This window comes from Anas platyrhynchos, chromosome Z (assembly GCF_047663525.1).
Source record: "Anas platyrhynchos isolate ZD024472 breed Pekin duck chromosome Z, IASCAAS_PekinDuck_T2T, whole genome shotgun sequence".
In the NCBI taxonomy this organism is placed as follows: Eukaryota; Metazoa; Chordata; class Aves; order Anseriformes; family Anatidae; genus Anas; species Anas platyrhynchos.
In genome coordinates, this window is record NC_092621.1 from 38,223,863 (window position 1) to 38,251,844 (window position 27,982).

A 27,982-nucleotide genomic window follows, 5' to 3' on the forward strand; every position below is an offset into this window, starting at 1 on the left:
AAGCGCATTGTTGGGTTCTCTTGGGTGAACCCACTGCTATCTGCTGGTAAAATAATAATAATTAAAAAAAAAAATAGAAAGTAAGGTGAGGAAAAACATCAATGAAAGCAGATGTTGTGGTAGTGGTAGGTTCGAATATACAGTGATGTCACGCAAACAGAGAAATGACACCGCAAGTTAAACATGTACTTTATTTTTGTTTCATATCAGGTCTCATGGCATGATAATGTAGAAGGCCTGGATTCTGTTTGATACAGATCTAAAACCCCAGGAATGGTGCTTGGCAAGCCACCCAACTGAGCAGATGTCCATGTTTATGCCTGTAACAGTAGTTCATACAATGCAAATCGATTTGTAGCAAGTATTAGCTCTGTAAGCCTCAGATACTGAGTTAACTATCAACAGTGCATTATTCCTTAGGATTCCTTCCATCAGTTATGCCTTGGCAGATCTTTATATGTGATTGAAATTGCGTATTTTAAATAATATAAATACTTGTATACAGAACTAAACTATAAAGATGCAGTTCTGTTGGATTAGTAAGATCATCTGAAAATGGATGAATGCAATTTGAAATGTTCATATAGTACTTGGAAATGATGATTAAGTATTAATCACTGATAGACATGGTTAGAGGAACTAGCTGTAAGCTGTGGCAATGCTAACTTTAAAATTGTGTAAGCTGTTACTCTGCTCATTCAGTAACTGAATCTGTTACTGAATGCATTGTAACTGAACTTAGACTTGCTCAATACCCGTGTGGTGTTTCTCAAGTAATTTCTATGTTACATGTTTGGACCAGTTGAGAATGTATTGTTTTAAAAAGAAAGATTGTTGGGAAAATGTGGGGGACTAACACCTCTGAATAGATACACATCACTAACAAGTTAAATTACATCTATCATGGAAAGATCATGGATTAGAATGGTTTAAAGTACAAGTGATAAACCCATGCTTTGGGAAGGAAGAAGTAAGAAGTATTTCTTACTAATATTCAGAACTCAGGATGAAGTTATGTATGTAATTATATATTACATATACAATGAAAGTGTTCAGAAAGCAGGCATACGAAATGTATGTTAAAATTTTGTTACAGAATCTGTATATATATATTAAGATAAAGTAGGAGACTAGCAGTTTTAATTGTCTTCAGTTGCTGGATAAGTAACATATCAACCCATACTTTTTGTATATGATCTCTTAAATTTTATTTAATAAATGAAAATTAAAATTAATAAAAAGCCTTTTTTATTAAGAAAAAAATATGTTTAATTAAAAAGACAGAATAAAAATCTAGCTGCAGATGAGAAAAGCAAAGGATGGACTGTATTACTTACGCTTCAAGTGAACTAATCATGGTGATTGAAAGGTATTGCTTTTATTCAGTCACAAAACTGTAAATAAGAAAAAGGCCTTAAACGGATCAGAGCAGTTAAATCTGTGTTTAAGAAGTACTTCTAAAGCTGCAGCCCGTGGAGAGGAGCCCCCGCAGGAGCAGGGGTCTGGGGGGAGCTGCCGCCCAGCCGTGGGGGCCCCGTGCTGGAGCAGTTTGCTCCTGGGGGATGGATGGGCCCCGTGGCACGGAGCCGTGTGGGATCGGTGCTTGCAGAGCTCGGGGCGGCCCTGCCCAAACCCCCGCCCCCAGGGAACGGCGGGCCCCTCCCTGTCGTGCGGCACCGCCCGCCGCCAGCACCACGCCTGCGCCCCTCCCCTCCCCTCCCCTCCCCTCCCCTCCCCTCCCCTCCCCTCCCCTCCCCTCCCCTCCCCTCCCCTCCCCTCCCCTCCCCTCCCCTCCCCTCCCCTCCCCTCCCCTCCCCTCCCCTCCCCTCCCCTCCCCTCCCCTCCCCTCCCCTCCCCTCCCCTCCCCTCCCCTGCCGTCGCGGCGCCGCGCCCGCTCTCGCGATAACTCCCCGTGGGCCGCCCCTCGCCGCGGGGCCGCCCCTCGCCGGAAGCGAGCGGCCGAGCGCGATCGTTGCGGGCGGGCGGCGGGGGGATGTCGGCCGCGTGCGCCGTGTCCCGCAAAGCGCAGCCGGCGCTGCCGCCGCCGCCGCCTCCCCCCCGGGGCGAGAGGGACCCGCCCGCCAAGGCCATGCGCAGGGGGCTGCGGCGGGGCCACGAGGAGGAGCGGGAGCAGCTGTCGTGGCCGGCGGAGGGCGCGGGCGGCGGGGGCGGCGAGCGGCAGGCCGGGCGGGCGGCCGAGCGCGGCGACGAGCGGCGGCGGCGGCAGCCCCACGAGCCCAGGGCGCTGGCGGCGGCGGCGGCGGCGGCCCGGGCCGAGGAGGAGGCGGAGGAGGAGCGCATGGAGCGGGAGCACTTCCGCAGGATCATCAACGCCTTCCGATACTACGGGTAACCGGCGCCGCGCCTGCTGCGGGCGGACACCCACACACACACACCCCCACACACCCCCATACACACAGCCACGGAGCCGCCCCGCGGGGCTCCGCCTTGCAGGGGGAGACAGCTCCCAGGTATTCGTTACTTTGTACGGCAGACGAGCCCTCGTAGCAGGGTTAGCGGATGCCATTTTCTAATCAGCTTAGCTCCCTAAACGTCTGTGCAGTCAGAAGAAAGGGTTCATTGGGCCTTTAGGAATGAGACAAAAGTAGGAAATAACCAGCTTCAGTGAAGGGGTAGCAACCCATCCCAGGGACAGAGAAAAGGGGTGGGACTGGCTGGAAAAGTCCACTTGTTTTCGTGTTTTCATAAACCCTCCTGTTACTCTAGGCTTTGGAAGTAGATATAGGATATAGCTGTGCACTCCCGTTGACAGACCCTGCCACCCGAGCCATTGTTATGCACTGCACTGCTTTTTGTCAATGTCAATGACAAACATATCCAGAACTTTTAAGTGACAGTGAGGTTCTTGGGCTGAGTAAGTGACATTTTAAGTATTTTTTCCTTCTTATTGTTTCTCTATCATGGATTTTTTTTGTTTTCCAGGATTTATGTTTGAGCAGGAGGTTGGACTGGATGGCACCTTGGATGTTTCCTCCGTACAGAATTCTCTAATAACAGGCAGCTGTCATTTACTGATGTCAGCGATGTAACTGTATCTTCTGGCCTCAGAAAGCAGGAACATCCCTGTCAACCTCATGCTCAAGTTATGATTCTGGGTTGCCTTTGAATCCTTCAGATTCAGTAGGAAACTGTAATGAAAGGATATGACAAATTCCATTATAGGAATTGGATTAAATTCTGCCTCAGATAAATAACTCTGACTTTAAGTGGAATTTTGTGTATTGGTAGTTAAAAATTATGTGGAAACACATAATGTGTGAACAAGGCAACAACACATTTTCAGTTCAGTCTAGATTAAGGTCTGCAGACATATGGGCCTAAATTCATCCTTTATAGTTCTTCTGATTTCAGTGAATTATTCATTCTGCTAACAGGTGTCAACTCATCATCCATCCTTTTAGTGATGATTCAAAGGATGTTACTGACAAAACATCCAACAGATGTTGATAATGAGACATTGTGTTTTTTATAGAGGATCAGTTTATTTTTCCTACTGATATTTTCTACCTTATTTTTAAATGTCACTTAAACCCTGTGTATGTATTAAAATGAACATTTTCAGTAGTGTGAATGTAATGTTGGAAATATTAACTGGTCAAATCTCCAGTCTGAGGTTGCAACTAAAACCACAGTAGCTACACCTGTTGTGAGCAGCTGAGCCCCACACAGTGGCTTGCTCACTCTCCCACAGTGCAATAGGGTAGAGAGAGGAAGGGGTAAAAGAGAGAAAACTCATGGGTTGAGACACAGACAGCAGGTAAAGCAAAAGCTGTGTAACCATGCAAAGCAAAAAAAAAAAAAAAAAAAAAAAGCAAAAACAAACAATGCATTCATGACTTCCCATGACCAGAGAGATGTTTACCCATTTCCAGGAAAGCAGAGCTTCATTATGTGTAATAGCTACTGGGGAAGGCAGGTGCTGTAAAAGTGAATTCCTCCTTTTTTTACCCAACTTTAATTGCTGACCATAACATTGCATGGTAGGGGATATCCCTTTGGCCAGCTGTCCTGGCTGTGTCCCCTCCAAGCTTCTTGTGTACCTCAAGCCTCCTGGCTGGTGGGGCAGCATGAGAGAAAGCCTTGATACAATAAAGTAACAGCTAAAACATCTGTGTGTTGTCAACAGTGTTTTGGTGACAAAGCCAAAATACAGCACTATGTGAGTTGCTGTAGGGAAAATTAACTCTAACCGAGTCAAAAGCAATGCAGTACCTTGCCGTCTCTGATCTCTAGTTCTCAACTCTACAGCAGTATGATGACCCAAAAGGTTGAGAAACTGCAGGGTGGCTTAACTCAATAAAATGATTTGCTCCTGCCAAAAGGGGCAATCTCCCTTGACTTGGCATCACATCCGCTCCCTCCCAGAGTTGCTATGACTCTGCTTAGCCAGCTTGTTTTACTAAACTGACAGAAATCAAATAGCGTTATCCTATACAGCTCTCTTCACAGTTAGCAAGTCAAACTAGCTTTATGGCAGGCCTGGTGAGTGCCAGAACTGTCACATGGTGTTAAACTGTTGCTGAGGAGAAGGAAGAAAAAAGGAAAGGGAAGAAAAAATACAAAAAAAAATAATAAATCCCCTTTCTCTTGGCAGCAACTTAACCTTTTTTTTTTTTTTCTTTGTGAAAATGTTACTTTGGGAAAAGGAAGAGTTATGTTTAGCTCAGATTAGTTACATCAAATTCACAGTACTCATACTTGTGGGAATATGTTGTTACGGTAGTTTAGTATCTTAGTTGGCATACCAGAACTTCATCGGTGTCTAGTCTTCACTTTTATGGCTCCTTTAGAAGCAATTGACTTTGAGGATACCTATTCCTGATCCATAACCAGCTCTTTTTATTCCAAAGGTTACCACATAATTCAGCTGCTTCATTCAATTTAAATTGGATTTGGCTATTTTTGTGACTGTTTTTGGTTGTTCATTAAATTTTGTTGATTCATGTATTAAGGTAGTGATCACCTGTGCTAGCAAGGGTGATGGGATGGTAAGAGTAAAATAATGGTCACCGTAAACTGAAAGATGTTAAAATGATGATGTTGTAGAACTAGTGCTTAAAACAAAAATTATGCCTAAAAACTTCCTGAAAACTTGTTCTCTAGTAAGCAGTACATTGTCTGAACATTTTCTAAGTTTAAATAAATTAATAACTCTAACCAGTGTAGTTTAGAATGAATTACTTGCTCTTGGTGCATTTATTTCTGCTGATATCTAAAGACCTTAAACTTTTTGCTTTTTAGAACGAATATGCATGAACGAGTCAACAGAACAGAAAGGCAGTTTAAGTCTCTCCCAGCTAACCAACAGAGTCTTCTTCCTCAATTCCTTCCTCACCTTGACAAGATTCGGAAGTGCATCGATCATAATCAAGAAATACTACATACCATTGTGAATGACTGCGTTCATATGTTTGAAAATAAAGAATATGGAGAAGACGTATGTTAAAATGGACTTTTTCATACTACAAAATTAAACTCTGTACGCCTTGGGATTTTCTATGTTTGTTTTTCATGCCTTTAGATCTCCAGCTTTCTTACCTTTTGCCCTCTTTGCTTTCTCCTCTATTAATTCCTGACTGCTTACATTTTCTTACTCTCATAAACATCTTGTAGAGCTGATGTTAAGAAAACAATGTTGTTAGTATTTGTAGTTCCTCTTACAAAAACTAATTGTGAATCTGGCAAATGACAGTAATCACTGATTACTTTTTTTAAGAAAAACAAAACCAAACCTTTTTTTTTGCTCCAGGGTTCTAGCTCTACCCTAGTTACATTTTAAAGTTAATATTTCAGTTAACTATGTACAGCATAAATAGCATACTCGGTTCTTCTGTAGGTTCTTTTATGTTACAGTATCCTAGATCAGTTACAGTCTTAGTTAGGCTGAATATTCTGAATGTTATCACCTATAAAACTTTCACTATTTATCTGCTTTTTCAGTGTGGCATCTCTATCAAAAAAAAAATTGCATTCAGGGTTAAAAGAGTGGCAGAGATGGAAACTGAAGTCCTTTTTGATATCTACAGGCAAGGTACAGTAATGGGCAGCTCTAATGTGAGCTTCTCAGTGCTGCCTCATTAGTACCTAAAGAGATCATCATCTCAGGGTAAGCAGTTCAGCCTCTGCACTAGCTAAGCCCTGGTCCTTCCTTGAATAAGGACTACGATCTGTGCTCTGCTATTTAGTGCTTTTGTGATGTGAAAGAACCTGCTCTCTTGGGTGTCTGACTCAGACCACCAAACTCAATTTATTTAGCATTCTAGTCTGGATGTAAGCACTGGTCTCAGAAGTGAAAGACTAGTGCTTTGTCAGCTAAAGCTCTCAACAGCCATTACAGCATGACATTTGTATGTTTATGATTTACTTTTTATTCTTCAAGACATATTTGGTGCATTTTTTCATTAACTTTTTTTTTTTCCCCATTTTAATCAGGGAAGAGGGAAGATTACACCAGCTTCAACATTTGACATGGATAAATTGAAATCCACCTTGAAACAATTTGTGAGAGACTGGAGCGAAGAGGGAAAGCCTGAAAGAGATTCCTGCTACCAGCCAATCATTAGTGAAATTGTAAAGAACTTTCCAAAAGAAAGATGGTAATAGTGTTTTGAGATTCTTTTTTTTTTTTTTTATGTGGGCATACACTGTTGCACAAATCTAACAGAGAGTTTTATGGAGTAATGAAAAGTTTCAATTTAAAGGTACAGAAATTGCTGTGAATGTGGAATTTTCTGTTTAATCAAGAGAGTTTGTTATTAATAGAACATATTGAAAAGAGCAAGATCTTAAACTTCATAAATAGTAAGCCAGGATTATTATTTTTCCTGTAGCTTGATACCACAGATTGTATTCTGTTCACTTTTCAAGTAATAGACCTTAGAAAGTCATGATGTTAATTCAGTTGTGCTCAGTGAGGTCGTGTTTGCAAGTTAGTAGATTCTCAGTGTGCATGCTGCAGATCACAGAATCATGGAATCGTAGAATATCCCGAGCTGGAAGGGACCCATAAGGATCGTATAGTCCAACTCCTGGCACCACACAGGTCTACCCAAAATTTTAGACCATGTAACTAAGTGCACAGTCTGCACTTAAGCTTCTTAAATTCAGACAGGCTTGATAAAGGGAAAGACACGTGTGACAGCGGCAAGTATGAGAATTGCTCTTCGTTCTGGAAGGTGAAAGTAGGGAAGGTGTCTGGTAACCTCCTGTAGATTTTTGTTACAGTTATGTATTTCTAGCCTTAGTTTCAAACAGAAGTTACCTGTCTTATAAAAACTGCTGCACATGTGTGGGTACCTTTGTAACTGTGTTGGCATGTTTAAAACAAAAAACAACGCACACTGTCTAAATAGTAATGTGTGGTTTCTTTTACATAAATCTAAGTAGAAGTGTGCTGGTAGAAGCTAGGAAGAAACAGCTACTGTAAGAATTGCGTAGTTAATGATTCTGCCATTTAGCCAGAAAGTACATTTCAGTTTAAACTTGTAATGCTATAATTTGTTAACTTTGTATTTATAAAATATAATAGGCCAGAACTAAGCTTTTGATTTAGCTGACAGTTAATTGTGGACATTCTTCTTCAGTGATTGCTAATAATGCACCTGTAGATACTTTACACTAGCTATGGTTTAGTTTTCAGTTAGTGATAGCAGAACGTGGAGTGGAATCTGGTATGATGAAATGGCAACACCAGGCAGATTGCTTGGTTTCTCTTTTGCTTTTGGCTAACTTATCTCAAGGTGGATGTATCACTTCAGATATTTCATGTGAACTTCCTGTAATTGTGTTGGCACTTGGTAATGAAAGCAGATTTGCCTGGATGTATCTTGCAGTGAGAAAGATGGAGAAACAAATACTTTAGAGAGACTGTCCCTACAGTCAATCTCTTATTTTTTTTAATGGCTTCATTGGACTTACATATTGTGCTTCTGGTCAACATCATTTGTATTGGTTCTTTACGCTAGAGTCATATGAAAAAGGAATATAAATTTTTGAAACTGTCCAGGCATGTTTTGCTTCATGCATGTGGGTGTTACGTAGTTGCTGTTCCCTACAAGTCTCACCTGCTTCAGTTCTGTTGATGGGCAATGGAAGTGAGGTGCTTTATATGCTTGCTCTTCTGGGATGTGGAAGAGATGCGAGCCATGTTTGAAATCAGCTGTAAATCTGAACACTCTTTTGAGTAGGAGTTGCTGTTATCTTTTGTTTCAGTCCAGTCTTCTGACAAGACTCATCTAAAACTGAAGTCAGAAGGCAAAAGCAGTTTCTGCCTTTTATTCCTCTTCAGAAGTAGTTCCTTCTTTCTGCTTAGTACAGAAAATGTTACTAGCATCAACAAGGCAGTTTGAAGTGAAGTTCCATTCGATAAAACTCTTCCTGAAGAAGCAGTAGATTGTCTGCATTAATTATGTTGGAATTTCATCATACGTTTCAGCTCGCAGAATTATCTGCCTTTTAATGAACTCATCTGAATTTCTTAGACCTGAATGAACTATGATCACTGTTTTCTGTAGGAGAAAATAGTAAAACATTTTTATTTCTTGATGGAACATTATTGTTAAAGTGTTTTTATGGGGAAACATAAAGTTTAAAATCGAAGTAAGCATCCTCCTTTTTGGCATTGTTTTTGTTTTTTCTTTTCTGCTGTTACTATTTCTACTTATGTAAAAGGACATTATGATCCAATTTGTTGTCAGAAAGGAACCAAAGAAATGATTAACCTTTAAATTAGTTTATAAATTTCCATGGCTTAGGTATTTTCTCCAAGCTTCTGTTCATTAACTTGGCCTCTGAAACCAGCTGTAACTTAAAATTTAAATGTTTTCTAGTTCAGCAATTTACTTTATTTTCAAGATACTGTCAGGACAGCTTAGAAGAAGTGTGGCCAGTGCTTAGTTTCCATTTAATTTGGGGAAATTAATTTTAATTCACAGTCTAAGGGCCTTTTGAATGTACTGAGACACAGTTTAGTGACTTTAAAGCTTCTGCTTTATACAATTTTATTTAACATAGAATACATCTGTCCACTTAGAGTTTTTAATCCAGATCTGTGATTTAACCGAAACATTGCTTTAAATGTTGGATTTAAGAGCAAGTGTTAATCTTCAGTGTTACTCCAGTCCACTGATGCATGTAAATCCACTGAAGTCTGTGGAAGTGTGTAAGCCTAAATTGACAACTTTGAAGAGCTGCTTTTCAAGTGATTTTAAGTTTTAGTTAACTTCATTATTCAGTATGTTATCTGAAAAGCAGTTGTATTAAAAAAAAAAAAAAAAAAAAAACACAAAAAAAAAAAACAACTCTGAAATTAGACTACAGTAAAAAAATGAAAAATACTGAGAACTGGATGTGTTCACTGTCTAAATTTCCAAACATTGCAGATAAGACATCAGTAAAGAATGAGTCTGAATCCCACAGGGTGATTCTTTGCCAATATTTCCATTGATCTTCTCTCTAAAGGCTGTATATTTCTGATCCCTTCTTATCATTAGATAACATTGAATTTCAGTGTTTCTCATGAAAAAGGTTTGTGTTTGCACATGCTAATTATTTTTTGCTTAACTTCAGTTTACTGCTTCAATACCATCGTTTTGTTCTGTTAAAATGTGATTGGCTTCTTTTTAACATGTATAGTTTTCCCCTTAAAAAAGATACATCTTCATTAATAGCATTGAACTTTTAAAAACTGATGATATATCACACTGCAAAATGCAGTACAATAATCGCATGAGAGATTGTAGTTGTTTCCAGTATTTGTCCTCTATCTGAGAGGTTGCTGCTGGATCAATAGTTGATCCAAGCAGTCCAATGTTAGACCTCTTCCTCGTCTGTCAGCCCCACATCCCAATAGGTTAACAGTAGTTCTCCCTTAGTGCCCCACAGGTTTTTAAGCGTGTTAGGTACCCATTTTATGTTTCTGATCAATACCACACCTGTGTCTTAGAAAGCCTGCTAATGCTTGCTAGTTCAAGGCTAGTTTGACTGTGGATCACTGTTGGTTGTTACTGTCATTTATTACAGTCTGGGGTTATGTCTTTCTATGATTTTTACTGTTGCCGCAATTGCATGCCTACCACAGGAAGGCAGGTTTTTCTTGCTTCTTTAGTTGTCTTACAACTATTCAGCCGCTAAGAAAATTGTTTTCATGCAGTTAAATATTTTAGTTCTAAAGGTTCAAAAATAGTATAGGGCATTGGAGTGTTCCTACTACCACTGGTTTCATGCCTTCATTTTTTTTTTTAATTCATCACAGCTTGTCACTAGCAATTCCATTTAAATCTTGACAAACGAGGTATTTGAGCACTTTTTTGAAATCAGGACACTATCAATGCTCGCGATTTTTTAAACATGAGTTTGAAGCATTCCTGATTTACTGGATGATAGCTCAAAAAAATGCTCTTGAACTATTTTGGAATAGTAATGTCAGTGCTCTTGGACTCAGATTTTAATAAAAGTGCACAGGAAAGTGCAGTTAAAGCCAACTATTTTCTAGAGAAAGAATTTGTGAAAATAGTTCAGAAATACAGGAGCTTTATATTATTTAAATATTATTAATATATTATTTTGGATGATTTTTTTTTGATGAGTAAATGAACGTTGAATTAAAAGCTGTAATTATGCCTGTTCAACACTTTTCATTAGATTGTTTTAAGAAAAAATGCCTCTTTTGATTAATGGAATATATTCTCGGAAGTGACATAAGACTTCATTGCTAGCTTATGGTTAGCTTTAGGTTTTTCATCTAGGAGAGACATAAGGAGAACTCTTACTTCACAAAACTACTCTAAAATAATAGCAAAGTCTTGGCTTCCTGTTTCTCGATAATTAGAAAACAAAATATCTATGTATACTGGAATGAAAATCAGGAATGAAAGGAAACATGATTTTTCAGTTTGGAAGGATTCACTGGTTACATGATTAAGCTGTACACCAAAAGGCAGTGCTCAAACTGCTTTGTTAGTTTGTGCGGCCTTTAGACAAGGATAGTACTTTCTCCTGTGTTAGGGTCATCACATTCATGTACTGCTTTTTAGAATTTATGTATCTCCCAGATTCATCTTCGTGATTACACAGCATACAAGGTCTTTTGAACCCTTTCTGGCATCCTGAATTTTTAAATAGTAAGAGACTTTGTATTTTGCTTTCTTCATCATATTCTTCATCATATTCACAATGTTTATTGTGGCTTCCTTCACAGAGTTGCATATATATATGTACATGTATGTTTGTCTTTGAAGGTAACATGCAAAAGAGAAGGTGAACTAGCATTTTTGGTATATGAAATTAAAAAGTCTTTTTTCAGGACTGAAACTGGAGAATGATTTTTCGATGGCGTATCTTTTCAGCTTTGTATTGGGGGTGTTTTTGCTTCAGGAGTGCAGGTTTGATTGTGCTGTGATGCAAATATATTGATTAGAATGTGTGTGTACTGCATTTCTGCCTGGAAGAGGAAAAGGTTTTAGATTCTTAGTTCTTCTATTTATTAGCTGTTTGACCTGGAAGATGGGAGGGGGTTTTGTAACCTCTTGGTAACTACACAGTGCTGGGCACCTTCCAGTATTCTTCAAATTATGTCTAGTTACAGGAAGTGAAGAGGTAGAGAGCTGTGTTGTACTTTGGTTTAGGAAATCCTTTGTCCCTGGATTGCAGTTGGTGAACAGCATTCACCAATTGGTGAACTGTATTGACTGGAGTGACGTTGGTGAACAGCACATATAACACTGCTAGCTGCTGAGAAGGTAGCTACTTGTAAGTTTTCGGTCTGATGTGCTCGTCAGATCAGGAAAGTTTTGCGGATGTCAAAATACTTGTTTATTTTTCAATGTGATGTTAGCGAGAAGATACTCATAATATTTAGGAGCTATCAACAGGCACCACAGAAAAAGAAATGGTGATATATAATCATGTTCTTCCTTCCCGCAGTTCAGTTAGGTGATTGTTTTAGTTTGATAACTGTAAGTTTTCAAAAGAAATATTTTGTTTTATAATTATGTACTTTATTCAATAAGGGTTGCATATGTTCTTCTGTGTCGTTTCCTATGAGTTATTTTGACTGTAAAAAACTGATCTGACCTGAACTGGCTCCATTTGCCTTTAAGAAGTAAAAACCTTACAGGAAATATTTATAATATCTAAATACATGGGGGAAAATGTTTGACTGAACCTCTGTAAGTTTTAAGAAGTATCAGATCAAGATTTAACTATTGTTTTTATTCTGTTGCAGGGATTTCTCCAAAGTCAATATCTTGGTACCTGGTGCTGGACTGGGTAGATTGGCGTGGGAAATAGCTATGCTCGGTTATGCTTGCCAAGGAAACGAATGGAGCCTCTTTATGCTCTTTTCTTCTAACTTCGTACTCAACAGGTACGTAGCTTATGTTTTACTTTTTGGCCAAAACCTGCAGGTATGAATGAGTGAGGCAAATTTATGAATGAGAAAAAGTTGAATATGTAAAACTCAAAAGAATGGGTTTCTAATAACACAGGATGCAAACAATTATTTTTTAGAATGTCTTGATGAAAATAATTAGTGGGATAATTGGGTGAAGAGAAACGTATCTGAGTTAAATGGGTAAGTCATTAAGATTACATCAGGATGCATGGGTGTTAAGTTATGAAACTTGAAATGTCTGGATTCTACCACAGATTTCCTGTGTAATCTTGAATGTTATGGCTTTTATTTCACACCTGTTTCTGAAAGAAAAAGCACACCTATCTGAGGTTTCAAACAGGGACTAACTATGCATGGTGTTTAGTGGTGGTGTTTAGTAGCAGAGGAAACCTCTTCCAATGTTACATTCGGTACTGAGATTTTAGACACTGTTTCTAAATGAAAAACTACTATACATATACTAACAGCTTTGTTAGCAAGTTTGTTGCTGGACAACAGCTAAAATGTTACAGCTAATAGTTCTACAATTATGCTATAATTTTGAATTAATAAATTGCACTACGTAGGCTTAATCTGAAGTACATTTTAGTAATTGGCTTTCTGTCACTTGTAATGGAAATTACTTATCTCATAAGGAGGTTTTTAGAGAGGAAACAAGGCACTGAATGCAACTGTTCCTATAGGATTGAGGGTGGGGAGACTGGATATGTAAAAGAGGACTGGATTTTGTTGTATTCCTGGTGAGTTTGTAGCCAGTTCAGAGACCAAGTATACAGTTTGCTGGTTCTTCAATCTGAATCTCTTCTTTAATGACAACACCTGAACTTGTATTCTATATTGTTATGATACTTGAGCCCTGTTTATAGACAGTGATTGTCCTCCATACATAGACTGTGATGATACCAAATTTGTTATAGCTTACTCTTCAAAAATAAAAGGGGGAGGATGGGTGCTAGCAAACACTGTTTCTGGTCTGTTGCATGTCTGGGTAAAACAGTGGTAGTCTCTGCAAAGAAAATAGGTAGTTGCTAAGAATATATTTACTCCTTTTTTTCGTACATTCTCAAATGACTGTCATCTGCAATTGCATGTTACAGTTGAGCTGATCTAATACCTTGCAGTTACTGAAAGAAATTCACCTCCTACTCCTCCCTAGCTTTACATCCCTTTTGACTCTTAGCTCTATAGAGTGTTTGAAGCAATACAAAGTAGTATAAAAGTATTCATTTACCATGCCTAGGAGCACCAGTAAGCTGTTGTATTGGTTCAAACCTATGACATGTTTTTCATCTACCTTAAATATGTCATCTCTATATGTGGAATTCCCCTGAAACTATTTTTAGTTTGCAATACTAATAATTCTTAGCATCTGACACTTACAGGATATTTCCTATTTATATAAAATATACACAGTTTTGCTAAATATGTATCTTAGACTTGCTAACAGTATTAGTTTTTATACAGTCAAACTGAGTTTGGCTCAGCTTCTGTAATCTTTACCTTTGCTGAGTGAGTTATCAGTTAAAAGTTTTCTTATTAGCATGAAAGAGATTACGGATAACTGCTAAGCTGACTGAATTCCAGTCATTTCAGTTGATTCCTTTCTGCCAGATGTGACCATGGTCTTTGCGTTAACTAGCTGATCAGATGTCTGCGAGGAAGTTTTTAGGGACATTTGAGAACTTGGATCTAGATTTTATTGTCTGTTCCTAGTTAGCCTTCTGGAATGGATGTGTTTGCCTTCCCAAAACTGGAAGAAATAGCAATGGTCAATATGAGCTGAACATAATAGTTAAGGATGGATAAGAAGGATCTTGAAAAATTTGCAAATTAGCCTTTAACTACAATCTAAACTTAATTAAATTTTGTTTTCAGTTGATAAAATTGAGGATTTTGCTACTGTATGCTTACAGTTTAAATCTGTGTTCTTCCTCTGTCTGACCGCATTTTATTTTTAGGAAAAAAAAAATACTGTCTTGAATATCAAGCCAACTTCTACAGTGGACATGTAGATGTGATACAGCAGCTTAAGTCTTCTGTATGAAGAGTGATAACAGCTAATTTTTAACATATATACAAAACTTAATTCTCTGAAGTTGTAAGATTTTCTCACTGTGGATGAAATTTTATAGCATTGTACATAGAAAGTGCATCAATGCCTAACAGTGGTCACTGTGAATATTTAAAATAAATTTTATCTGTTGCATGTCTATGAATGCCTTAGAATGAAAACAGTTCAAAATTTTATTTTGAAATCAGTGCTTAAAAGTAAGATTGGACCTAGCCATCTTTGTCAGAGCAGTGTTTTTAGACTGAATGATGCACAGTAAAAATTACCTGCTCCTACTTGAAAAGAAAAAGCATCATAGTCTTAGTTAAAGCTTTTAACTTCAGTAACACCTTGTGTTGAAAGAATAGAATTCTAAAGGACTGCAGTATTTAGCTGAAGTGCAAAGGAGAGTTTACAAGCATGACTATGGACAGATTTTTGTCTCATATTAAACTGATGCTTCCTTATAAAACTGTTGAGAAGTCTGCATGAAAATACTTTGTGCTGAAAAAAATACTGTGAGGTGTGTTTTCCCTTATAGTTCAGGAACATTTTCCTTTCTGATTTACTTATACCTCATCTTTATGTTGCTTTTTGGACAATTTCATTGTTACACAAAAATATTGTGAAGTTAATACAAGATTAACTGTGAGCACATGGAGAATGCTAAAATAGTTAATGCAGTTGGCCAACTTTTTTTTGTTGTTGTTATCAGCCAAACCAGAAATGTCTTTAAGAAAATGGTGCCCATGTTATCAGGGCTTTATGCCTAATTGTTTTCTTTGATTGACTGCATAAATCTGATATTTATATATCTGTTATGTATGGAAACGGTTAATTATCTCTGTATACTGCTGCTCATAACACAGGAGTTCTGTGGTTTTTTATTGATAAAATGAAATATGACATCATGGAGCAAGTAAGACCTTTTATTTCAAACTCTTTGAAATAAAGATGTTTCCTATCTACCAGCATAAAGTGCATTTTCTATAACATGGTAAGACTGCTTCCAGTACAAAGATATTTGTGTGTTTTATGGGACAGATGTGTCCTTTGTTCTCCCTGAATATTTAGTTATGCCTGTGTAACTGTGTTATGTCTTCGTAACTGAGCTTGACTGCAAAATTCGGTGATGCACAGGGAAAGAAAAATTCTTCATTTTTAAAATTATATACTGATTTTGCAGGACTGTGGGAAAAGGTTATTTCTATACTTTTATGCTATTATCACTTTCAAAAATAGATATTCACTTCATTGGTCATGTCAACCCACAAATTCTGTTTTACTACATACTTAGCATATGCTTATAGCATAACTGCAACACTCCAGATACTACTAACTTCGTGACATCTAGCACAAAACTATTACCCTTTGCAAAATAGGATTATTATTTTTTAAATTTAAACACATGCTTTCAGTTAGCATCTGAAAAATGCTTTTTGTTTTCAAAACCCGTATGGCTATGGTTCAGAAAAGGCAGAAAAGCCAGTGTTGCCAAGGAAATTGAAAACAAGCATGGTACCAATGCTGTTCTTTTTTAAACAGGAAAAAAACAAACAAAAAAAAAAGACTTAGCTTTGCTACATATACCAAATCACAAATTTCATAATTCCAATGAAAGAATCTTAATAGTTTTCAGTGGACAAGATGATAAAAATGGTGAAAAGGAGAAAAGAAAAAGAGAACAAAAGGTAGTTACTGTGTTGTGCCAACTGTGTGGCACCAACTTGTGGTTGTGTGTCACACTGGCATTTTGTTCAGTTCATAAATTGATGAACTGTCTGAAATGTAATGAGGTAGGTAAGTGCTTTAGAAAACGTCTAGCTTTAGAGATGTGCTTTTTCATCATTAAAACAGCAATGCATGTTGAAAGTTTGTCACCTGCATTTCTAGGTAATATGTAAGTAATTCATTGAAACTGAATTGTTCTCATTTCTGTATTTTGCAGATGTTCTGAAGTTAACTCATGTAAGCTTTATCCCTGGATTCATCAGTTTAGCAATAACAGAAGATCTGCTGATCAGATACGTCCAATTTATTTCCCTGATGTTGATCCTCACAGTCTTCCTTCTGGTTCAAACTTCTCTATGACGGCAGGGGATTTTCAAGAAATTTACTCTGAGTGCAGTGAGTAAAAGCATCCTTTAGACTGTGTGTAGCTTTATCTTCAGAGTATTTGTTATGAGGCAGTTAAGAAATCATTATAAATAGAATAGAACTGTATCTACAAGCATCAAGGAGGAAGGGCTAGCTGTAGCAAGATTTTTTTTATTCCAAGTCAGCTTTTCCTTTCTTTTTAATTATTTAAAAAAAAAAAACAAAAAAACATCCTAACATAACAGATGGTTATTGCAGTCATCTCTTTCAGAAAAAGACAACATGGGAGTATTTAGGAAAAATACTTGATTTAGAAAAATGGTGTTTCAAAGAACAATATAGTGAGTCCCTTTTCTTCTTCAGTGTAAAACATACAAAGACAAGTATTTTGTATTGATTCGTTTTCTATTGTAAAAGCAAATAGATACTTATTGGATATACATATAAACATTATGTATAAGTATATATACTTACAATACTTAATAGTATTTCAGAGAAATATGATGGGGTTAATAAGGAACAAAGATTGAAACTTAGCATTAGTACAAATACCAATATTTTTTCTTGTGGTATCAGCTTAGTTGTGCTGTCCTCATTGCAGCTATGAAGTAATCTTCTATGACTAACCTCTTGTTGGATTAACCCGCAGATGACCTTATTTAATACTTCCAGTTACATATTCATGATTTAATCAAAGGTAGCAATTACCCACTTCTTTTATATGTATATTAACACTTCTAGAGTTGGTTGAGTAAATAATAAGAAAACATGAAGTAAGCTTATATAGTAAGCTTAAATAGCTTTTACTATTCTTTTCCTTACACAGTATTGGATTATCTTTTAGTGTATCTGTTTTCTGGCTTCAGCTCTCCATCCTTTTTATTCCCATAGCAGTTTTTTCACCAGAACAAAATAGTTTTTAATCAACCTTTTTTGCATAGGTAGTCTTCCAGGTATTTTCTTGTAGGTTGCCTTCCTTACAGTTGTCTGCATTTGTGAAGATGTGATCTTATATTAGAGTATCCATTGCTGGAAATAAATTAAGACTTTTATTTTTTTTTTAATATTTCAGAAGTTTAAAATGTACAAATTCAGGTGTACGTTTAGAGACAGACAGGGAGACATGCTTTAAAAGGTAGTTCTTGAAAGATCCTGCTTGCTAAATTTTGCTAATAAATAACAAATGGAGAAATATGCACATGTTTTAAAGCTATGTTATTTGTGGAAGTACAGCTTAGTATACAGGCTAGTATTCTTCTAGATATTAATGTATCTAGAAAGGCCCAAAATCACAGGATATTTTTGCATTTGTATTCTAACAGTTTGGTAATGAGGTTCTTAGGACAGGTGAGTGCATAATGGGATGCTTGGGTTTTCATTTATATAAAACATGTTATCATGTTACAGCACTCTCAGACAAGGTCTGATTTTTGGGTGGTCCCTCTAGGTCCCTTCTAACTTGGGATGTTATATGATTCTTATATTTTACAATATATGAATTAATTATAAAATGTATAATTAATATGTGTTTGCTATTTTAGAATTTGCGGGTGTGTATATATATGGATGTAGACTGCAAAGGTCTAAGCTGAAATGTCTTTAGCATAGAACAAAATGTTTCACACTTAGTTTCTTCTAAACTGAAGTTTACAACTGAATGAGAAGTGTTCAACTGTTACTATTAGTTAAAGGAAGTCCTGAGTGTGTAAATAAACATTAGTATTAAATGAAGAATTTTTACAGAGGAAGAAACAATTTAATCTATACAATCTGTTCTTCTTGCACAGATACTTGGGACTGCATAGCAACTTGCTTTTTCATCGATACGGCACATAATGTTATCGATTATATTGATACTATATGGAAAATACTAAAGCCTGGCGGAATATGGATAAATGTAGGCAAGTGTGACCAGCCTTTCTTCCTGCAACCCTTGACTTCTGTTTGCTCACAAGTACTAGGCATCCAGTAATTGAAAGGAGTAGTGGAATGAACGTGTCTGTATTGAAAACTCTGTGGAGCTAAAAACATGGCTTCAAAATTATCTGAGATAATATAATAACTGTGTTCAGCATGTGTTTGTTAGTTACAAACAAGTCAACACCTGATATTAAATAGAAAAGTATGGCTTACCAGTGGCAAGTTTCTCATTTATGCATTACAAGTGTAGTGTCCTATATTCTTCTTGCTATATTCCTAGGAAAATAAAACTTGTTCTGCCTGTAGAAATCCTTGATTTTTTTTCTTAGTCAGTTGTCTAATTAATCCTCCGAAGTAGAAGGTTTGGGAAGGAGATTTATGGATGCCTTAGTTTTAAAGAAGACAGACTTAAATTATTAGGTCTCCCATGGTGAGGGACTGGCAGACAAAACTCAGACATTTGTACAGTATGACAGAGAGAGACTTTTGTGTAATTTGTACAGTAGAAACTCGTCAGTCACTGATCAGTCATAGTGAGCGTAGCTCTTGAGTAGACCACAGGTATCCTGCCTTCTCTTTTGTACAGACAGCAATAGTGCTAGACTGGTAGAAGGGAGGAAAGTTTAGGATACAGAAAACACAGTTTGGTGGCATAGGAGACTTCATTCTTGAATAAGCAATTGAACTATTTGTTTTTAATTTTGCCCTGATTCTGAAATTTATTATAAGAATTATACTTGAGTAATAGCAGCATGTTTGAATTTAGTGAGTCTGGGTATTAACATTTTTCACACTTTCAGTATGTGCTTTTGATTTTAAAGAAGTTTATAGTGTTTTCATTGTATCTCTGTACTGTAGGTCCTCTACTTTACCACTTTGAAAACTTGGCAAATGAGCTTTCTATAGAATTAAGCTACGAGGATATAAAAAATGTTATACTGCAGTACGGATTCCATATAGAGGTAAGAAGATACAGTTTGGACTAAGTACTATTTGTAGAGACTGGTCAAACTCCTTCAATAATTTTTTACCTTGAAGTTAGTTCAAGCTAATGGCACAGACTAATAACTTCTAGGAGAGGTAAATGTGTGTAACTATGTTGCAAATTTACATTCGTCGTTTGTTGGAAAGTGTACAGATGGACTTAAAAATCAGTGGGTAGTAAATTTATAGCATTTTCTTTCATACTAAGAGAAACTTGTGTAGTGCTTGAAGAGAGGGTGTTTTGAAAACTTGAGCTTTTTTTTTCCAGGTGGAAAAAGAATCTGTACTGTCAACTTACACTGTGAATGAACTCTCCATGATGAAATACTACTATGAATGTGTGTTGTTTGTGGTGAGAAAACCAGAATAAGAGTGATTTGAGTAGGTTAGTCAGAAAAAAAAAATAATATTGACTTGAATGCTAGAATCAAATGTAAAATGGACTGAGTGATGTGATGTCTGGACACAACCTCAAATCAGTGGTGCCTTCTTATTCCTAATAAGATTTAGATAGTGTCTATTTTCTTAATATCTATGTTGCTATCCAGACATGTACTATGCCATGCATATTTGTACTATAGTGAAAATGGAGGAGGAAATGTTTGCATACACTGTCTTTATGCTTTGGAATGAATTTAAAAACAAAAATGTTTTATTGGGTATAAAACTTCATGTTCACCAGAATCAGGCTAGTTTTCCGCATATGCTGCTTCATTTTTCTCAGATCCATAGTGATTTCCTGTTTTCTCTGCTTGGAGGTACTTAATGTACTTTCTGTGTCATGTTTAAGAAAGTATTTTTAAACATACATTTAAAATTACAAAATCTGAAATGGTTCAAAAGCGATAATATGATTCTGGACAGATATAATAACCAAAAGAATTGTTACAGTGTTTTCTGTGGAACCAAAAATAAGAAGGAAGTAGATTATTGTTAAAAATTATATTTTTTGCCTGTAACAGTGTTAACAGTTTTATTGACACGCAGAATCGGTAGGCAGTTTGAAATACTCAGTGAAAGTGGAGTACCAAGTGAAGAAGAGCAGCATGTAACAGAAAAGCAGTATACTAACCTCAGTTCAGGAATAAACCAGTTCTGATTAGTCCCTTAGTGTTGAAATTGAAATATTGGATGCTTTGCAGTCTTAAAAATGTATTGATTTTTGAGTCACCCACTTCCTGCTTAAGCCAAAGTTTTAAAGGTGTAACTAACAGAAAACTCTTCTCTTTCTTAAAGTTAATAACAAAGCTGTTATCCATGCCATGTATCTTAATTTTGACAGACAGAAAAAAAATCCTTCTTTCTCAAAAGAAAAAAAAAAAAGCTACTTGTGAAATATAATATACTGTAACCTTGTGGCTTCATTGTCTAAGTCAGCATATGCAGGACAATTGGCAGACAATTTCATTGTAGCTTTAGGCACCTTACCCATGATACCGTGGCTTACTTCTTGGCTCCTTATCCTAACTTTTTTCCTGTCTAATGAGGCGTTGGTGGATATTTATCCTGTCTGAATTTTCATACAAGAAAAGCTGAATCTTCTGTCACTCAAGTTATATAAATGAGAAAACATTAATAATTACTGTACTGAGAGGAAGTGTCATGATAGCCATTTGTTTTCTTAATGTATTGGTTAATTTCAGTACCAACCTTCATCCTTACTCAGAACTTTCTTTAAAATGCAAGAAGCTTGTGGTAAGGAATCAAGGCTGTTTTTAGTATTTGAACATAATGGCACTGGACAATAACTTGTTTAAATGCTTTCCATTATTTCTAGTCCCTTTTTGCAGGATGATGTCATAGTTACTTTAATAGTTCCATTATTAACTAATGGATTTTTCCTGTTAAGGCCGGACATTTGTGCCTTCATTTCTAAGCCGAAAGTTTGCATGGAGGAAAACCCCAACTTTTTTTTTTTTTTTTATAATTTCAACACTGCATATGAAAGAGAGTGACCATGGATGTTACAATACTATGCCTCTTTCTGCTCAGAATCCTTATTGAGAGCAAAGGCTTCTGGACTACAGAAGTTTTCAGTTAGAGCTTTACTTGAACTCTCTCTTCTTCCTACGCTGTACCAACAGGATTTAACTCCATTAATCAACCCTGCTCCATGAACGATGTTTAAAGCTGAAACACACCTATTACAAGTAGATTAAAAAAAAAACCCTTGAGCACCTTTAAAAGGAAGAAAGAAAGAAAAAGTCTTCAGTTACTTTCATTTTCTTATTGTACTATTCATTCTTTTTAAGGAATGGACTTAAATTTCTGGTGATGCTTTACCTTCATTTTGACTTTTTTTTCCCCTTAGATAAAATGTGATTAGTATTTTATTTTGTTTTCCTTGAATAAGTTCTTTGAAATCAGACAAAGTTAGATGAATGTTGATCATGCAGTTGTTGAGTAGCTACTCCTGTAATATTGCCCAATTTCTGCCTCTTAAGCAGTCTTTAGTTACACTTGAAGTGTGATGTTTTTTACAACTAAGCAATTGAACTCTTGCATTCTGGTTGAATGTTGATATCCTTTGTTCTGTTGTTTTTGGTTTTTGCAACAGCACATTGTCACAAGTGCCATTTTTTGACTGTTTTAGGAAATGCTTTTATTTGCTTTTATCATGTATATAGTGACGTGCTTCTATTTCTTGTTTGGAAAATGCCAATTTTCTCCCATTGTTTTCCTTCTATGTATAACAGCTGCATTAACAGTTGGAAGCCGAATAATGTTGTGAATAAGTTGTATGAGTTAGTGTTTTTACCTGCGGTCCTATTTATGAGTTCTTAAAATTCACCATTTGTGTTTTTATTGATGGGGATAATTGTGTGTTACTCAATGTGATCAAACTCAGTTCCTCAGTTGTGTACGCAGGGGAAAAAATAAAAAACGCTTAAGCTGTCCGTCAGCAGAAGCCGAGACAATTTAGGTCACTATTAAACTGTATGTGATAGTGAGTGTAAAATAAAATGCTGCATAACCCACAGCGTGTTGGTTCTTTGTGGGGACTACGTTTGACAGACGTGGGGTGTGTTTTTATTCGTGTGAGGCTGGGGAGGGCAGGAAGGGGCAGCCTGGCGCCCGTGAGGCGCCCAACGGCCGCGCGGGACGTAGCGCTTTGAAGTCCCCGGGGGGGGGGGGGCGGGGCGCAGCAGCCGGGCGGAAGCGCCGCGTGAAGCCGCGGGGGCGGGGCCTGGCGAGCGCCGCCCGGCCTTGGGCGTCACCGTGCGCTCCTCCCCGCGGCGCCGCCGGCGGGCAGCGAGGGGCGTGCGCATGCGCTCTGCCCGCACGGCGGCGGCGGTGGACGCGCGTGCCGCGGAGGCGGCGGCGCCGGTGCCGCCGATGGCCAAGCGCGGCGCGGAGCCGTTGGTGTGTCACGTGCCCTGCAAGCGCGTCCTGCGCGAGCCGCCGCCGCCCCGCGCGGCCGAGAGGCGGCCCCGGGCTGAGGCGGCCGCCGCCGGCCCCGCCGCCGCCAAGCGGAAGCTGGAGGAGGCCGAGGCGCCGCCGGGCAAGCGGCACGGGCTGCGGGGCGGCGGGCCCCGCAACGAGCAGGGCGGGGACGCGGCCGCGGCCACGGCCACGGGGAGGCGGCGGCGGCGGGGGGCGGCGGCGGCGGCGGCGCAGGACGGGCGGCCGGCGGAGGGAGGCGGCGGCCGGGGCAAGGAGGCGGCGGGCGACGAGGTAACGGCGCGGCGGCCTCTGGCGGCGGTGCGAGCGCCCGGTGCTTCCCTGCCGTGTCCGCTCCCCCCCGTTCCGCTGCGGTGGGGCCGGCCGGGGCGCTGCGCCCCGCCTTCCGCCACACCCCCCGCTGCACGGGGAGCCCCCGCGGCTCGGCCTTCAGCGGCCGCAGCCACAGCCCCGGCTGCCGGCAGCCGCCCCGTGAGCGGCGTGGCACGGGGAGATAAACGCGGGTCGGCGTCACCGGCGGGGTTGCGGAGCGCATGGTGTGTGCGGGGCAGCACGCCCTCTAACCCGGCCTTGGGGGTTACACATTTATTTTTATTAGTACGACTAAGGCACGAAGGAACTGCTGAAAAAGGCCATGAAAATTAAACGTCCCTTTCTAGGCTGTTCCTTTTAAATCCAGGCTCATCCTTTTGGAAAAGAAGACGGCAAGCCTCTTCCGAAGCGAGCAAACTGAACAAAGTTGTACAGGAGAGGTTTATTCCATCAGAGATATGATTGTGAATTACGTATTTAACCTTGTTTTGGGTTATTAGGTATAGTTACATAAGCTGTAGGTGTGATAGGAAGGCAGTAAGGAAGGCTACGTGAGTTTCCGCTCAGTAAAAAGAAAGATAACACTATCTGAAGTAATTCTGTCAGGCTTCTTTATATTTTTTATAAGGCTGTGTTTTTAAGAGTTTGCTTCCCTAAATAAAGTAGTGTTCAGAAAGGTCTCTCTCACACGCTCTCATGGTTAATGGCAGGCAAGCAGTGTTTATTTAATCTTCTGCATGTCCAACCTGTATATTCTGAAGCTTTCACACAGATAAATACTTATTACGATGATTTTTGCACTTTTCTGAAAACACAGCCATAGGTTGGTATTATTCTTTGCTGTTTTCTGGCCTGTATAATTTGTTGCAGTAATAACCATGGTTAGGGTACTGTTACTTTTACACTGCTTTTGTTAAGGTTAAAGATGATCATACTTAATTTGGTCAGAGAAGAAATACTATATGAGTTACATTTGAACACATACTTGCATATATAAATATATATAAATTAACTCCTTAAAAATTAAAAAACTAAATCCATTAAAGCAAAGCATTTGCATCTCTGAGCTTGTCTACCTACCTAGCTAGATTTTTTTTTTCTCAAAACATGTTTTAAAAGATATTTAAGTGAACAGAAGTATTTAATGCTTTCTTTTGTATTTTATATGTTAAGGTTGAATGTTTGCTTCTGTCTCCTGCACTCCTTAGTGTTGTCCACTTTCACACTGAATCTTGCTGGAAAAAAGACATAAAATGAAACACTGATGCTCTGGACTCTTGAGTACTCATGAGATTAATCCTGTAGGTGGTCTGAGTCCAAAATGAGAGACTGCGTATTGTTGTGGTTATGAGGTTTTACGTTATGTCTTTCAAACAAAAATTCTGTCATTAGGCGGCGCATACAAAACAGATAGCCCAGAGGTATTCCAACTTGAAGTACTTGGCTCTCATGATGTGAGAGGTAATGCCTTATTAACTACTTACATGTAAAGTGGAGAATTCAGATTCAGAATGGGGAGAACTCCTGAAGGTAGACAATGGGTTCTGAAACAACGCTGCTGGCAGTTGTTTTCAAGGAAGATTTTGATTATTGTTTGTTGTTAATATACAAATTATGTTAATATATTTGTATAAAAAAAATAAATTTACAATAATATATATGTGTGCAGCTACTTTTAGTTTGTTTTTACTCCATTTTTCGTATCTTGTCACCACGGCGTGTTTATTGGTTTTGGTCTCAATTCCAATTAATTGGAACTTCAGTTCTTTAATCTTCTGTGAATACAATCTGCACTTCGTTAGCAAATCAGGAGAACTCTACAGGCATACAATCATCCTGTTGCTATGATCTGTCTTCACGTTTCAAACCTGTTTTAATATTATAGGCCTTTAATAACGCAGGTGTTGATTGTGAAAACAGGCTACCTAGTACAACAAGCTGTAGTTCGCGATAGGTTTGTGTTGCAGTGAATAGAATTATTTTTTTTTATAGAAAGTATGATGAGTTTATGTATTATTTATTTATTATTAAGGAAAAAATATATATTCTAGTAGCTGAGAAAGGTTAGGGCCAATTCTTACTGGGAATTTTTAACATTATATTTTTTTCTTATTCAATTACAGAATCAGCAGACAAAGCATGAACTTGTTCAAGAGCCATAACAAAACAGTTATGACAGTGTAGTCATTAAAACTGCTTTTTTTTTGCTGTTTGTGCTGAGACATTAAAGTATAATGTTTAATAATTCCAATTGCATGCTAGGAAAAATGCAAAGCAGTGTTATATAGAACTGCATCATTTTAGGTCTGTGGCAGCATTCATTATTTCTATACACCAGGAGAAGGTACATGCTCAAGACCTAAAGAACAGCTTGAAAACCCCTCTTTACAGTTCTTACGTATATCACTTCTATAGACACATGCACAAATTGGCCACACAGTCTATAAAATTTATTCCTTGGTTAATTAGTGTCATACTATTATAAGCAAACTGCACTTCCCAACAGAGATTTAAGAGAAAAAAAAAAAGTGGTTTTGGAGCCTTATACCTTCTGAGTAGTGTAGTAGATAAGTGTATATTCCTCACAGGTTTATCTTGTGTGACTTAACAGTTCCTAAACTTTCTCCTCCCTGGCCCCTAAAGAGATCTTGTTTGTTTGTTTGTTTGTTTTCTTTTCCTTTTTTTTCTATTTTCTTTTGCTTTTTTTTTTTCAGCATATACCTGAGTACAAAATGTAGATACAGAATACCAGCTTCTAAATGTGAATGAAATTTCTATCCCATTGTGAGAAGAAAAAACAGTGAGCAATTTCTGTGTGTGAAGTACAATAATTGCATAGGTTTTTTGGTGTCATTCTAAGCTAAGATTTCCAGTTGAACAAATGGGTGGAGTTGCAGAGGTGATTCCAATAAGTGATACACTAGTTCTTACCCAGAATATCTGAAAGGACAAAAGTTAATTATGAGATTTTTCTACAATACTTCCCTTAAAAATAGCTATTTTTTTTTCTAAATTTTGTTTGTTTGTTTTCTAATACTGTGATACACATTAATGTTTTGTTGCCTTTTTGTTTATTTGTCTCTTTTCAAAGCAAGAAGAATTCTGTCAGTATAACTCATTCTTGTATTGGAGAACACCGTTGCCTGCCATTGATCTGTCTGATATTCAGAACCTAGATGGAGAGACTACACCTGCAGATAAAACTGCTTCAAGGACGGATACCATGGAGACTGAAATGGAGACCTGATCAGTTGTTTCATAGTTGTGCACAAAGCTTGTTTTTGTCTGGATTCAGTATTTTCTGCGTGGGAGAAAAATCAAAGTGCTTTTGTCTTTTTGAAGAAACAGTGTTATGTTAGTCTGCAGAGGCAAGTCTGGGTTGTCTAAGTTGGTGGAATAATCACTGTTAGGTACTCACCGATAAGCTGGCTGGAGACCTGAGCTTACTTACCCTTTGTGGAGGAGGCTATGGTTTTCTAGTAAGAATGCCTGAAATCATGGCAGCCAACTAAAGGACAACTACAGAACATTAGAAATTCTGGGTGTGATTGTAAGAAAAAGTTGGGTAAGTTACATGTGGAAGGGAGATGGAAAATCATTTTGCTCATCCTGAACAAAAAGTGTAACTATGGTACCCGAATGTGAAATACTTACCATGTGAATTTATCATAAAGCACACAAACTTCTGTGTTTTTTAGTGTAGTTTTTTTTCAACGTAATAGTTAAGCCAAAAAATAAAAGTCCACCAAAACCAGACAAAACATTCCCTTTTCTATGCAAACCAAAAATGAGTGTGTTGGGGATGAGAAAGGAAAAGGGGATCTCTTCTTTGGTAAGCTGTCAGTGTTCTGAATATTGTTTCACATTCTTCTTGTGATCATTCAAAGCAGTGGCAGCTAGCTTCCAAGTTTTTGGTCCATTCTTAAGTTAATGTTTTTCCCTATGCTTTGTGACATTATATATGGTAATGTTGAAATGGCAGCTGCATGCAGAGATGTCCTGAGAAGTTAATGCAATATAAAATTACCACATACACTTTGTCAGACCTAACTGACTGAGGTTTATTTTTTCCAGAGACTATGGATCTGCAAAAAACATTTTTTACAGGAGTTCGACAAATTAGTGCTTTTTGCTGTGAAATATGGAGTTACTGCTTATCCTTTCTTTTAATTTATTTACAGGTTAAAAAACAATTAGGAATACCTGTCTTCAATAATAAATTGAAATTTAAAGTTGTATTGGCAGAGTGTCAGACTTTGCAAATGTGGTTTTTCTGTAGGTATAGCTGATGCCATATTTTTACCAGAGTCATCTTTGAATAAGGAAACTTCTGGTTTTTAATTTTATTTTTAATAATGTATTTGTTAAAATGTCAATAAAGTTTTAACCTGTGTGTATTTGAGAACTTTGGGTCTGTTACTGCTTGAAGTTTTGGATTTTTTCTTAAGGTTGTTCCTGCTGTAGTTTTGTTCTGTTAGGACTCTATATTTAAAATAGTCAACTACACAGCCTGCTTAGTAAACATTTCAAAACTTTTTTTTTTTTTTTTTTTTCCCAGTATTTGAACTATAAAGTACCTACTTTTTTGTTGCTTATTGGTTTGGATTCGTAGAGTCTCTCTTGAGTCCACAGAATAAAGGACGAGGCTTACTAACTCAAAACACGTCATAGTACTTGTTCAGAAAGTACCGACGGCCATCAGATTAGCCATTATTTAAATTATTAGCATTATTTAAAACAACCTTAATATTGTGCATGTATTTTATTACTATATTTATAATAAAGTCCAAATACCTCAGCTTGTT

The 27,982-nt window shown here is 37.9% G+C and overlaps 3 protein-coding genes across 11 annotated transcripts in view; all 3 read left to right on the forward strand.

Annotated features, from left to right (window-relative positions):
- The window catches only part of NMRK1 (nicotinamide riboside kinase 1), a 10,157-nt gene extending 8,908 nt beyond the window's left edge, over window positions 1-1,249 (forward strand). For 6 of the 8 annotated variants that reach the window (XM_072031542.1, XM_038171240.2, XM_038171244.2 and 3 more), the window contains exon 9: window positions 211-1,235. In XM_072031542.1, coding sequence (XP_071887643.1) covers window positions 211-224 — 14 coding nt within the window. In that variant the 3' untranslated portion in view covers window positions 225-1,235. Of the gene's footprint in view, window positions 1-210 lie in introns of all 8 variants that reach the window. The other 2 variants (XM_038171241.2, XM_027446205.3) reach the window with 2 other exon arrangements.
- A 667-nt stretch (window positions 1,250-1,916) lies between these two features.
- Window positions 1,917-22,441, forward strand: CARNMT1 (carnosine N-methyltransferase 1). 2 transcript variants are annotated; one of them, XR_003492796.3, is made up of 8 exons: window positions 1,917-2,349; window positions 5,263-5,458; window positions 6,454-6,617; window positions 12,245-12,385; window positions 16,411-16,589; window positions 18,347-18,456; window positions 19,338-19,441; window positions 19,732-22,441. XR_003492796.3 is itself a non-coding variant. In XM_027446048.3 (8 exons), the coding sequence occupies exons 1-8, from the start codon at window positions 1,994-1,996 to the stop codon at window positions 19,831-19,833; spliced, it is 1,356 nt and encodes a 451-aa protein (XP_027301849.3). In that variant the 5' UTR covers window positions 1,918-1,993; the 3' UTR covers window positions 19,834-22,441. The 2 variants fall into 2 exon arrangements, 1 of the variants encoding a protein (XP_027301849.3); XM_027446048.3 differs by having other exon boundaries at window positions 1,918-2,349; window positions 18,347-18,460.
- Window positions 22,442-22,703: 262 nt separating this feature from the next.
- CZH9orf40 (chromosome Z C9orf40 homolog) lies at window positions 22,704-27,582 on the forward strand. Its single transcript, XM_027446050.3, has 2 exons — window positions 22,704-23,138; window positions 26,269-27,582. The coding sequence occupies exons 1-2, from the start codon at window positions 22,731-22,733 to the stop codon at window positions 26,422-26,424; spliced, it is 564 nt and encodes a 187-aa protein (XP_027301851.3). The 5' UTR covers window positions 22,704-22,730; the 3' UTR covers window positions 26,425-27,582.
- The last annotated feature ends 400 nt before the right edge of the window (window positions 27,583-27,982 follow it).